Source organism: Oncorhynchus mykiss, chromosome 25, assembly GCF_057628025.1.
Source record: "Oncorhynchus mykiss isolate SJ-2025 chromosome 25, ASM5762802v1, whole genome shotgun sequence".
Classification (NCBI taxonomy): domain Eukaryota; kingdom Metazoa; phylum Chordata; class Actinopteri; order Salmoniformes; family Salmonidae; genus Oncorhynchus; species Oncorhynchus mykiss.
This window is the reverse complement of record NC_143046.1, coordinates 48,261,019-48,273,260: the sequence shown is the minus strand read 5'-3', so window position 1 is coordinate 48,273,260 and position 12,242 is coordinate 48,261,019. Positions and strand designations below refer to the sequence as shown.

Below are 12,242 nucleotides of genomic sequence, written 5' to 3'. Positions count from 1 at the left end.
GAGGGCATCAAGTCAGGTCGAGTCAAAAGTCTCAAGTCGAAGTCAAGTCACGAGTCATTGGTGTCAAAGTCGAATTGCAAGTCATCATATTTATGACTCGAGTCCGAATCGATTCCAAGTCATGTGACTCGAGTCCAAGTCATGTGAATCGAGTCCACACCTCTGCTGGGCAATGAGCACCGATACTTTATATCTATAATTTCTCTTCGTATGACATGGATTGAAAAGGATTTGCCAGCAGATTGTTGACTTGATTCATGACGATGACTGCTTGTCTAGCTTGCTAGCTAAGATTTTGAAAGTATGATGTTGACATGATCAGTCCATTCAAAGCTACTGTAGATATAACGGGATTTGACTTCCTTTTATCTGTGGCCAATGACCTTGAGCCTTCTTGAATTGGCACTTCTAATGTAACTCTATGGCAGCACCCAAGGGGCTTGAAATTTCAAGCTCTCCCTGTAGATTTGGCGGTGACGTAGTGTCCCCATGAGTGATGGAACACTGAGCCAATCAGGGCGCACCTAGAGAACATTACCAACCCCTACGCTCCGTATTTTCCTCTGGCTGCCCCACCACCACAAAAAGCACTGAGCTAGGCTGAAACAGATGCATTTTGTAGCTGCCTTACTCAAGAAAGCAAAAAAAGAGACCATGTTTTTTGTATGCAGCTTTATTAACTCAATTATTATTATTTTTTACATTGTTTGCAAACTGATATGTGACTCGTATTAATGCCAAAATAACATGGAAAACTGGGGAAAGGAATGACTGGTCGCCACTGAGTGTTGCAGTTATCACACACTCAAATCAGTGTGCCTGGCACCTACTGCCATACCCTATTCACAGGCATTTCAATATTTTGTCTTGCCCATTCACCCTCTGAATGGCACACGTGCACAATCCATGTCTCAATAGTCTCAATGCTTAAAAATCCTTCTTTAACCCGTCTCCTCCCCTTCATGACTGAAGTGGATTTAACAGGTGACGTCAGTAAGGGATCATAACTTTCACCTGGATTCACCTGGTCAGCCTGTCATGGAAAGAGCAGGTGTTCTTAATGTTTTGTTCATTCAGTGTAAGGCTCATCCTATATAACTACTGCTGTACACACCTTTTATATTCATATTCTGTCCATGATGTCTATACACACGTTATATACATATTTATATTCCTCTGACATTCATTCAAACATTTCTATATATCTTAATTCCTTTATTTTTATTTTTGGTATTTGCGTGTTTTGTTAGGTATTATTGCGCTGCTGGAGCTAAGAACATGAGCATTTCGCTACACCGGCAAAATATGTGTAGGCGACCAATACAATTTTATTTTATTTGACTAGCGGTGGAGAATATGGTAGCATTTCCTTCCATAATCTTCCCTCACTGCTGCTAGCCACATCTAGCTGTTGCTCGGGCTACACATCAGGGCAGGCATTTAAATTATAGAGCTGCGAAAAACTTCAAAGGGATATAATTCTCTCTCGTTCTGTCTCTTCGTGTGAAAACCAAAGGTTACAAAAACGTTGAATAGTCATGAGATGAAGATCTACACGGGTGGCAAGATATAACTGCACACGTCTTTGTTAATAACTGCATATACCTAACCTATTCTATGTGGCACAGAGACCCTATCCTTCTGAGTTTGAGGAGAAAATGCGGTGAGGGAGGGTAGGGAATCCCTCCAGTCTCTGACGTGCCTTTACCAAGGAAACCTTGTCCTCTCGCAACTGCCCATTTTAGGAAACATGCGTCAAAGGACTGTACCAAATCAGACAAACGGTGAATATAGAGAAACTTTATAACTTCCAACCCGATGATAAAATACACGTGCGTAAACATGTAGGCTTATCACAAGCATAGTACATCGACTCTAACGATGTTATGTATAACAATAAAGCTGATTTACGATACCTTGTGCTGATTTTTACAATATTAGCTATGATAACCCCTCAAGTGAAGTGTCTACGCCCAGACAGTGACGTGAATGAGCCTGCTTGCGTTGATAAGCGGCCGCAGTTCTCCGTCGTGCCATTGAAGTGAGTCATCCTAGTGTGGTGAAGGAATAGAAAAAGAAAGATAGAACTGTTCCAGGGGAACAGCGGATTGCTGAAGTAGGCCTAAAGTGTGTCGCGGGGAAGAGATTCTGTAGAGTAGGCTGGGGTGGAAAGCAATTTTAAAGCCTCTGTATGTGACTCACTCGCAACGCAAGTCTATTCACCAACAACTCTGGATTGACTGCGAAAGTAGGTGACTTTTGTTCTTGAAGTTGGCTCTTGTAGCTCACCTGAATAGGCTACAGCAGTGACAAGGGAAAGAAGCAGGATATAATTATTTGGAGTGGACAAAAAATATAAATATTTTCAGTTTTACTTCTAGTTAATTACCTTAAAATATTTAATTTCGAAGAGCCTGGATTTATTGTACCAATAACCTATTTGAAAACACTTTTTTTTCTGGATTTCCACGTGTTTTAACGACTATTGCTTTCAAGTTGGTCACTTTCCAATCTGGTCCACTTTCAGCTCCCAAAAGGGATTCCACTGTCAGAGGATTTTTTGAGAGTTGGGAGCTCATATCAACTACTGAAATCTTCCTCTTTCCTGGATCATGTACCAGGACTACTCCGTGAACTACGACACCTCGTCCTGCGGCAGCAGCACTTCGCCGGTACAGCCAGAGTCATTCACAAGCGGCAGCAGCACGATCGGCAGTCCGATCTCTACCTCAAGCTACCAGGTAACGCAATACAACATAATATAATATTCTCTTTTCTCAAATTAAAATATTGGTATTCACAACTGTAAATTGAGTTTCATTGTATCGACATTTCGTCACTGTGCAGTTGTCTATGACACACTTTTAGATGGGTAACCCGGAGAGGCTATAGCGCTGTTCGTAATTAAAGGTGCTGTGCAATGCAATAGAGGTGCATATTATCTTTCTAATACACTGCTATGTACATGTTTTATTCAAGGGCCATTAAGAATATTATATTGATATTAAATATATTACTCCAAACTATAGCCTAGTGCTGTAGAGACTTTGTCTTCACATTTGGAGAAAGCGCGCCCGCGGTATCGCCTGTGATATTATCAGAATCTGCGCGCGTTATATTGTGATATTCTCCCAATATTTTCCAGACCTGCTCTGCAATAAAGTGAAATTTAATAGATTATATATGTGGTTCTGGCCAAGACACCGATGCGCGAGCGAAGTGCGTAAAAAAGGAACAAACCGACTCAATGCCGGATTTATGTTGAATGTCAGAAACCTGTGTTATGAAACCTGTGTTATGAACGACTGCTGAAAATGTACTTATTGACACATGTGTATGCGTAATCTGAATTGCAATATGCAATCAGGTATTGCTCAATCGCTGTAGCCTATAATTTAACACCCACGTGTTGCACTATAGAACTGGTCATTTGAAGTTGAGGGGACGTTTTTATTATAAAATACATATTTTGTAGACGGAAGAATATACTTTAGAAAGTGTTCATACTGTGGAGTCCACAAATAATTTAGGTATACGCACATTATAAGACCTGTTGAATGAGTATAAACTTCTATGAACACAGGAGGCAAGTTATCATGAGTTATAACACACACCAAACTGCGTATAGGTTGCTACAGCATATTTTGCCATTCTGATTGCTCTCAACATTTCTCCCCCAAGATATGGATTTAAATATAAGTTGGAATGTGTAAACCAAAGGGCTACCTTTTCCCTTGCACATGGGATAGCGACTTTATTCATGCGCATAACTTGGTCAAGGGGAACAAAAACATGCACTGATTCGATTCTACCAATCCTTCTCAGTGCCTTCTTGGTTAAGATAGCCTACTGTATGTCTCTGACCTGCTGATGATCAGTGATCATCACTGTAAAGCGAACAGAGCAATAACGAATATTGACTAGGACTCCACATTGGATAGAAGTTCTGCAACAAGGTCTATAGCGTCATTCAGTGGTGGTACGCTGCACATTGCACAATATAGGACATCCACCCATAGCTTCGAGGTTGTGTGTGTGTGTGTGTGTGTGTGTGTGTGTTGCAGATGGGGCCCATGTATCACGCACTGGCAGATTTTGTCGTGACATGGAAACGGCAGGTTAAGACGCTCACGATGCGTCTCCCAATGCGCCTTCGTTTATGTTGAAACATTTGGAAACTTCGAGGCAGGAATTTCCCCTAGATCCCATACAATGATTAGGCCTACATGTTTTTTTCTACCTGCTCTCTCGTCCTCTCGTTCTAGTGACATTCTGAGATATGATGCCCAGTGGCTATCATTGAGGAACAACCATAATCAGCATTTCACTTTAAATGCTATTCCTGACAAAATATGAGCTTTTAAGGTTGAAATGTATCGATATGTTTTATGAAAGTGACAGAGAGACAATGTGTCTTGTGTTTTCAGTCGTCTGGTGTTAGGTTGTCCGTGTCCAATTCACAACCCGCAGAAGGCCTACTAAGGCAAATGAAGGAGGATCTCTGCGCTACATTTAACAGCTTGTTCTTTCATAGATCTAGACCAGTGTTCTAAGTTAATTTCGTATAATGAACATTGCAACTGTTCAGATGTCCTCTCAGGCACTTGTCGGAAAACTGAGGGCTAAAAGAAGTGTCTCGTTTTTGTAGGTGAAAGGACCCGTCTGCCAAATGGCAACTGTTGTTTTGCTCCCGTGGGCGCACATATAACAGCTGGACTGGTCGTAGCGTTAAATAATATTGATCTTCCACTCCAGACCAGAACTCCCACGCATTTTACTTTGTTCTTTCAATCGTTTGTCTGCCTGAATCCGTCTTTTGAATTGACTTGGTTACATCAATTTCGAGATCATCATAACCACTTCCTTATTTGTTCCCGGTTTGACGCAGTGCCATAGGTGCTCTCTCTTCCCTGGACATGTTTACAGTATTATTGAGCCGAAAGTTCCTGGATGTTTACGTCATCCTTTAGTTTCTCGGGGGCGGAGGACAACTATTCTATTTGTTTAAGAGGCGAAATCCCAGCGCATAAGAGTAAGACTCTGGGAAAGGGGGTAACGTGTGGGAAGCTGTTTACCGGTGTTGTGTCGAAAATCTCCCCCCTGACAGAATCCCCCCCCCCCCCCCCCCCCCATCTAATTTCCTTAATTTTGTGGCTAGATTCAAATACTTTCTGTGACACACATCAGAGTCAAATACTTTCTATAGAACAAACTTCGTCAGGAGCGGCAACCGAAATTAATAATTAAAATTTGTGTGTTATATTAAACATAGAGGAGGGAGTCAAATGTTGGCAAGCAATAAACATTTCAGAACAACTATGGCTGAATTATTATCCTTACACTTTCAGAAATACCAGTCGAATAAGACATGGGAGAGATGACGCATTTTGTCAAAGAGATTTATTTATAGACTAATACAAAATCAGTAGCGGATTTAGGTACGGGCGACATATGGGCAGCCGCCACCGCCCCCTGGTGCGGGTGGGCGCGGGTTCGCTCAGAACGCCATAAAGCTAGAACCGCCACATACACTTGAAACAAATAGCCAAACCGAAAACTGCAGACCAAAATGTTTTTTCTGCTACTAGATCAGTGAAATGTAAGCTAAAATGACAACGGAGTGAAGAGCAGAAATCTCAACTAGCAAGCAAGTCGCAGCAATGAAGAAAGCAAAGGGGAGGGAGAATTCTCGGCACAACACCGGCATTAGCATACTGACTTGACAGCCTATGCGAGACAACTCACTAATTGGGCCGAGAAACGCGTAACATGTTGTATTTGTACCCTGCACCTGGAATTGGGGACAGTGTTTCACATTTGGAGTCCACTCACAGTCGATTCACCTATTGGCTCACAAATCAAATTTGCACAACAGCCTTCCTTTACCTATTTTCATATCCCCGGTTCTTACCAGAAATGTCTGTTACTTCTGTGTGGCAACCAGTCACCCCAATTACCATATCCAACCATTACCCCATTTAGGACTTTACCTTCTCGTTAGTTATTAGTCCCTGGGATTTATGACTGCAGTGGAATTTTCCCTGTTGCCTCACTTCTGGAATGTAACTGTCTGGGGACCTAGCTTTTCTCTCTAGCCTAAATATAATGCCTCTTTCCGCCTTACTGGAACTGACCGATTTACGCACTTGCTTTACATATCCCCAACATGACTCATCTAACGAAAATAATGGATGAATTGACCCCTGGGTGGCAGTCCAGAAGCATTACTCGTCTCTTTATGTTCTATGTTTAATGAACGAGCAAATCCAGCCCATATCGGGTCGGCTGATGACATGCATCACTCACCTTTGCCCTCTAGTCACTCAAGTGTCTGGCGTGGACTTGTTGAGACATACTGACTTGCGTCATATCCTTGCTTTTAGGGGCAATATCAGTGTGGCATCAGATATTGTCTTATCACCCCAAATATGCCCCATGAGGGCTCAAGCTATATAAACTGAAATAAGGATACTGTATTTAGCTTTAAAGATGGTCACTTCTGTGTTGTCTCTCACAGCAGTTTGGTGTTGGTGTTGATCACTGATGAGCATGATAAGAGTCCTCAGATAAAGTCAACTTGTGTCATCTATTTTATTAGAAAAAAAATAGATATGCTTACACTTGTCTATGGAAAGAGAGAGGCCTGTATCAGTGCCACTGCAAACCATCATGATCACCTTATTCTGGCTGGAATAAACAAGTCATCACACCTTCCCTGGTGGATGTTTTTCCTTCTTCAGAGAGGTGTACCATTCCATACCATGTTGCTCTCCAGATGACTTGCAGCTTGATGCAAGCTCCTCTCCTAGCTGTAGTGTGATGATGGAGGCAGCAACACTACGGGCTTTCCCGCCGTGATTCACTGAACGTGTCACTGACTGTGCCACTCCAGGGGTTAAACGGGTGAATCTAGACAGTGTTTGTGTGTGGAGTCAGTGATTCACTACTAAGCTGTAATGAAGAGGATGTGTGAGTATGATGAAGGGTGGGTGGCTGGTGTGTAAACGGGGGGGTTACGCTACAGTACTCTGTGGCAGAAATGGAAATTGAGGTAATAGGGTCAAAGACATGTCAAGTTAAGTTTTTCCCCCAGTTGTAACCAGTAAAATAAATTAACAACATTCAATTTCAGCAAAAAAGAAATGCATGGAAATGTATATTTTGATGTTACTCCATTCACAATGTGATTGTCCCCTGAGTTGAAGACACACAACCTGTGTTCTTTGTCATCTTGAAAATATCCACTCACCATTTTTCTCCCGCTCTGCCCTCTTTTTTGCCCGCTCTGTCCACCTCCCTCTCTCTTGGCTACCTTTCCTGTATCTAGAAATACCGGGTCGACATGCCTGGCTCTAGCAGTGCCTTCATCCCTACGATAAACGCCATCACGACCAGCCAGGACCTGCAGTGGATGGTGCAGCCCACAGTGATCACCTCTATGTCCAACCCGTATTCACGCTCCCACCCCTATGGCCACCACCTCTCCAACGGCCCTGGGCTCCTGGGACACACCACCCTGGCCCGTCCGGGTGTCATCCGCTCCATCGGGGACACCCGCGGACGCCGCAGGAGAGATGAGCAGGTGAGGACCACAAGTGTACAGGTGATGTGGGTGTTTAAAAGTTCATTTTGTCTGGATGTGTGGAATTCACCATGTCCCGGCAAGCACTATTGGTGAATGTCTTCTAACATTGTGAGACAGTAGAGTGAGTTTTAATATCAAAGTCCCAAGTTGTGAGGAATTTGGATATGATGGCTTATATGTCTTAACCCAAGGCTTCTCTTCTTGTTTACCCTGTTCAGCTTATGTGTGAACGACAACTCACAAGGTGTGTTGTTTATTTCCTTAGCTTACCCCTGAAGAAGAGGAGAAGAGGAGGGTGAGACGCGAGAGGAACAAGTTGGCTGCCGCCAAGTGCCGCAACCGCAGACGAGAACTCACTGAGACGCTCCAAGGAGTGAGTTACACGGCACACACACACCCTAACCGAGAAGAAGAGACAAAGTTTTGTAATGGTTAGGTTGTTACGAATGCACTGATATAAGTGGACACAAGTGGCATTTCGGCAAGTTTGATAAAAAGGAGTTGTGCCTGTTGTTCAGACACGTATCTGCCTTCTCATTGGCTAGAATAGTCCCATCTGATCTCAACTTGATGACTACACTTTCCCCTCCCTCAAACTGCTTCCAGCAAAAACGCCCTTCCCTCTCTCCACCACACGCCACTCTTTGTTGAATGACCAAATAAGGAAGTGTCATATTTCAATCATGAAGGGCAACCTGAACTTAAACCTACACTTTACCTGACATTACCTGACATTCAGGTTTGACCCTTATCCTAATCCAAAAAAATATTGCTAGTACAACTTTGTCCAAACAAAAATGGTATGAGGAAGTAGGAAACAAACAAGCAAAGCACGGACACACCCCAAAAATAGGAGAAATAGTGCAACCGTCTCTTTCCTTGTTGCACTATTTCTCCTATTTTTACTACAACCATCTCTTTCTTTCCTTGTTGCACTATTTCTCCTATTTTTACTACAACCATCTCTTTTTTTCCTTGTTGCACTATTTCTCCTATTTTTACTACAACCATCTCTTTCTTTCCTTGTTGCACTATTTCTCCTATTTTTACTACAACCATCTCTTTCTTTCCTTGTTGCACTATTTCTCCTATTTTTACTACAACCATCTCTTTCTTTCCTTGTTGCACTATTTCTCCTATTTTTACTACAACCATCTCTTTCTTTCCTTGTTGCACTATTTCTACCATTTTTGGGGTGTGTCCATGCTTTGCTCGTTTGTTTCCTACTTCCTCATACCTTTTTTGTTTGGACAAAGTTGTACTTGCAATATTTTTTTGAATTAGGATAAGGGTTAAACCTAAATGTCAGGTAAAGTGTAGGTTTATGTTCAGGTCATTCAGTTGCAACATAGCCAAGACTGTCCTTTCGCTTTATCCCTACTCTTTTCCTGAGCAAACTTACACTCAAATATAATGTGCAGTGTGCTCTTTTTGGAAAACAGTACACTCTTGTGGTAGCATTAGGTGGTGCAGAAACTCACCAATGTGTACCTTAAACAGTGATCGGGGCTGTATGTAACATGAAGATTAACACTTGTTCTGTCTACTCCAAACACCAGAATTGTAATTGAGCTGAATATTAACCCTCCAGATACTGAAGATTAAAACTTGTCCTGATCGTCTGTTTTGTTTGTTTGTGTTTTCCAGGAGACTGAGGAGCTGGAGGACGAGAAGGCTGATCTACAGAAAGAGATCGAGACACTGCAGAAGGAGAAGGACAAGTTGGAGTTCATGCTGGTGGCCCACAACCCCGTGTGCAAACTGCCCCCCGACGATCGCCACCAGGGGGGCCACCACCACCAGCAGCAGTGCGCTCCTCTTCCGCTGACCATGCGCAACAATCTGGGTCCCCGAGGCCTTGTCAACCCTGTTGTGGTGAAGCAAGAACCACAAGAGGACGATGAGGACGGCAAGTCCCAGCGCTCCGTCATCAAGCCCATCTGTCTTGGTGGAGGTGGTGGGATTTACTGCGATAGCGACAGCCTCAACACCCCGGTGGTAGCCGCCTCCACCCCGGCCTCCACACCCAGCGCCCCTAGCCTCATCTTCACCTACCCCAGCATGCTGGAGTCCGAGAGCCCCTCGCCGTCCTCAGAGTCCTGCTCCAAAGCCCACCGGCGCAGCAGCAGCAGCGGGGATCAGTCTTCAGACTCCCTCAACTCACCTACCCTCCTGGCCCTCTGAGCAGGGGCAGTAAGGTGATGTTGTGCGGAGGGCGAGCAGCGCCCCCTTACCGACTTGGAAGACAAAGAGCACACTCAAGCCTGGACCAAGCCAACCAGTAACTGTTTCATTGACACCAGGAACCCTCAAGGGCTAAGCCGCTTGTTTTTCTTGTACGCTTCAGTGTGATTTTTTTTATACCCAAAGTGTGTGCACCTGTACCAGCCAGTGTCATCCCTTCTCCATTTCAACTCCAGCACAATTTGTTTTTTGAACAATGAACATATGACATGGAGGTTAGAAGGCAGTCATGAGAGGAGAAAACTGGTGAATGCAAGACGTATTTTTTGATCAACATTAAGTAAAGCCATCGGGCAAAAGTTGCACTCTGCTATGATCAATCTACCAGTTAATGACTAAATGAGAGACCATGGGAGGGATATAGAAACAATGGAGAGATTTTAAAAGCAGGCTCATCTTTTTCCTTTTTTTTATCCTCCCTCTCCTAGAAACCAGGACCTGTTTGGGAGACTACAGAGAGTGTGTGGATGCGCTGATACGCTAATAAACATATGACTTTATTTTCATCTCTACTTGTATTTATGACCTGTGCTGTGTGACCTTGCGTTCTGGTGTTGTTGTCTCCTGATGGTTCACTGGGTGAGCCTCAAAGCCTCAGTGTCTCAAACGAAAATAGCCAATTTTTATTCATTGCCTAGATCCTCAACACTCTACTCCGAATATTGGTCAAAGTATCGATGGCCATCGTATTGTGTGCTTTTCTCGGTAATGTACCTGAACTTTATTATGTGTTTAATACATGTTTGTGTGATTTACATTGATGTCAGGGATTTCTCTTCTGTGTGGTTGTTGATAACTATTTTAAGGAGCAGCATGGGAAGCATCGGGGCTCAAATGCTTGAGTGATATATGAGGAGAAATTCAAACCGTGGACCCTTCTACTTCTGAAATTATGTCATTCACCAAGACAGTTCGACCAATGAGGGTATTATGGCCAACTCCTTATACCCCGAATACTAGTGGAAGTGAAGGTTCAAGCAGACACTCTAGAGCTTCATTGAAAGTCTTTTTTTTTTGGGGGGGGGGGGGTTGATTGAATTGCAATATTTAAGACCTGTTGTTTACTTCAAACATTCCTTACAGGGTCAGTGAGTGTCATGGCCTTGCTGTGATCACGGGACAGAAGACTTCCTGAACAATTTTTAGTTGTGCTGGGTGCAGCAAATAAGACTGTGCAAAAAATCATTGCTGCTGCTGTTGTTGTGGACTGACCAGTCTTGAAGGAGAACACATCACTTATTTATCTTTGTGTGGATGGTCTTGAGGTAAACTTCACTGGATAGTTACGGTATCACATGATAGCGTTTGAACAACAACACCCATCATGCATTGCGGCAAATTGCAGACCGAAAAAAAGATACCAAAAACCATTGTGGGAGAGAGTGTGTTCTTAGTCTGTTGAACCCCTTAGAAACACGTAGGAAAGCCATTGACTTTAGATCTTCTACTGTACGTGTCATCTACTGTACGTCTTCTGTTTCTGACATCTATTTCTTCTTTTCTCAAATGCTTTAACTGTTTAAAATGATTGAAAACAAACAAAAACAGCAATATGTATAGCAGTGTTTGTTCATTTCGTAATTTAAATCAATAATTATAATAAAAAAGCATTTTCAACAAAGAATTATTGAAAGTTGTTGTGTTGGCCTGTTCGTCTTTGTGTTCACAAACTGTGTCCCATGAGCGATACAGTGTCCTTACATTTGTCACACTGAATATTAGGCACATTTTATTTTAAAGGCGACGTACCCCTAAACTACTTAGTGGGGTAGATAGACTAAACCACCTGTTATGTTATATCTCATGCAACAGCAGGATATAACACTGCCTTAAAAAATGCAATAATTGACAGCGTGGGAAATATCTTTATTATATATGCAGACTTTTTGGTTGGTCATTCAGTGGTCAGTTTGTCAGAACCTATCTACAGTGACAACCATAAAAAAAACTCCACTTTTTGACCATATGCCTGAATGGCCAATTAAACATTTACAAGTAAGTGATAGGTGTCATTATCCTTCTCGTTTCAAACAGTTTTTTTTCTCCATTTCAGAGTTTATACTTATTTCTAGTGGTTAAAGTGAGACATAGAGAACATCTGTAAATCTAACATCACAGGTTATGTATGAGATTCTTTGAATATAATTCAATCATGAAAAAGAGTAAATTACTTTATCTACCCTAAACCCTTAGTAGAGAGGCTCAGTGAATGTGGAGCCAAAATGTGTACACGTGTGCCAGTGGAGACGCTGTAGAAGGACCAGCCAGCCCAGATACCCCTACCTGCAACAGAGTCGTAGTGTATGTATGGTAGTCTCCTTATAGTTGTGCCATAAAGAATATGTAGTTAGAGCACAGCAGACTCCATGACTTATCATTGTGTCCAAGCAAACAGTCAAAAACCTCTCCTGCT

The 12,242-nt window shown here is 42.7% G+C and overlaps 1 protein-coding gene across 3 annotated transcripts; it reads left to right on the top strand.

The window, feature by feature from the left end:
* Positions 1-1,979: 1,979 nt before the first annotated feature.
* Positions 1,980-11,453, top strand: fosl2 (FOS like 2, AP-1 transcription factor subunit). Of its 3 annotated transcripts, none has more exons than XM_021584322.3 (5): positions 1,980-2,248; positions 2,528-2,741; positions 7,328-7,582; positions 7,851-7,958; positions 9,233-11,453. In XM_021584322.3, the coding sequence occupies exons 2-5, from the start codon at positions 2,613-2,615 to the stop codon at positions 9,767-9,769; spliced, it is 1,029 nt and encodes a 342-aa protein (XP_021439997.1). In that variant the 5' UTR covers positions 1,980-2,248; positions 2,528-2,612; the 3' UTR covers positions 9,770-11,453. The 3 variants fall into 3 exon arrangements, with proteins under 3 accessions (XP_021439997.1, XP_021439998.1, XP_090076555.1); XM_021584323.3 differs by having other exon boundaries at positions 2,010-2,248; positions 2,622-2,741; XM_090220429.1 differs by lacking the exon at positions 1,980-2,248 and having other exon boundaries at positions 2,479-2,741.
* The last annotated feature ends 789 nt before the right edge of the window (positions 11,454-12,242 follow it).

Bases quoted from the DNA above. Each gene is read 5' to 3' on its own strand.
- fosl2 (XM_021584322.3), top strand. From the start codon at position 2,613: ATGTACCAGGACTACTCCGTGAACTACGACACCTCGTCCTGCGGCAGC. The intron at 7,583-7,850 runs GTGAGGACCACA...TTATTTCCTTAG, and splicing joins GCCGCAGGAGAGATGAGCAG to CTTACCCCTGAAGAAGAGGA. The intron at 7,959-9,232 runs GTGAGTTACACG...TGTGTTTTCCAG, and splicing joins TCACTGAGACGCTCCAAGGA to GAGACTGAGGAGCTGGAGGA.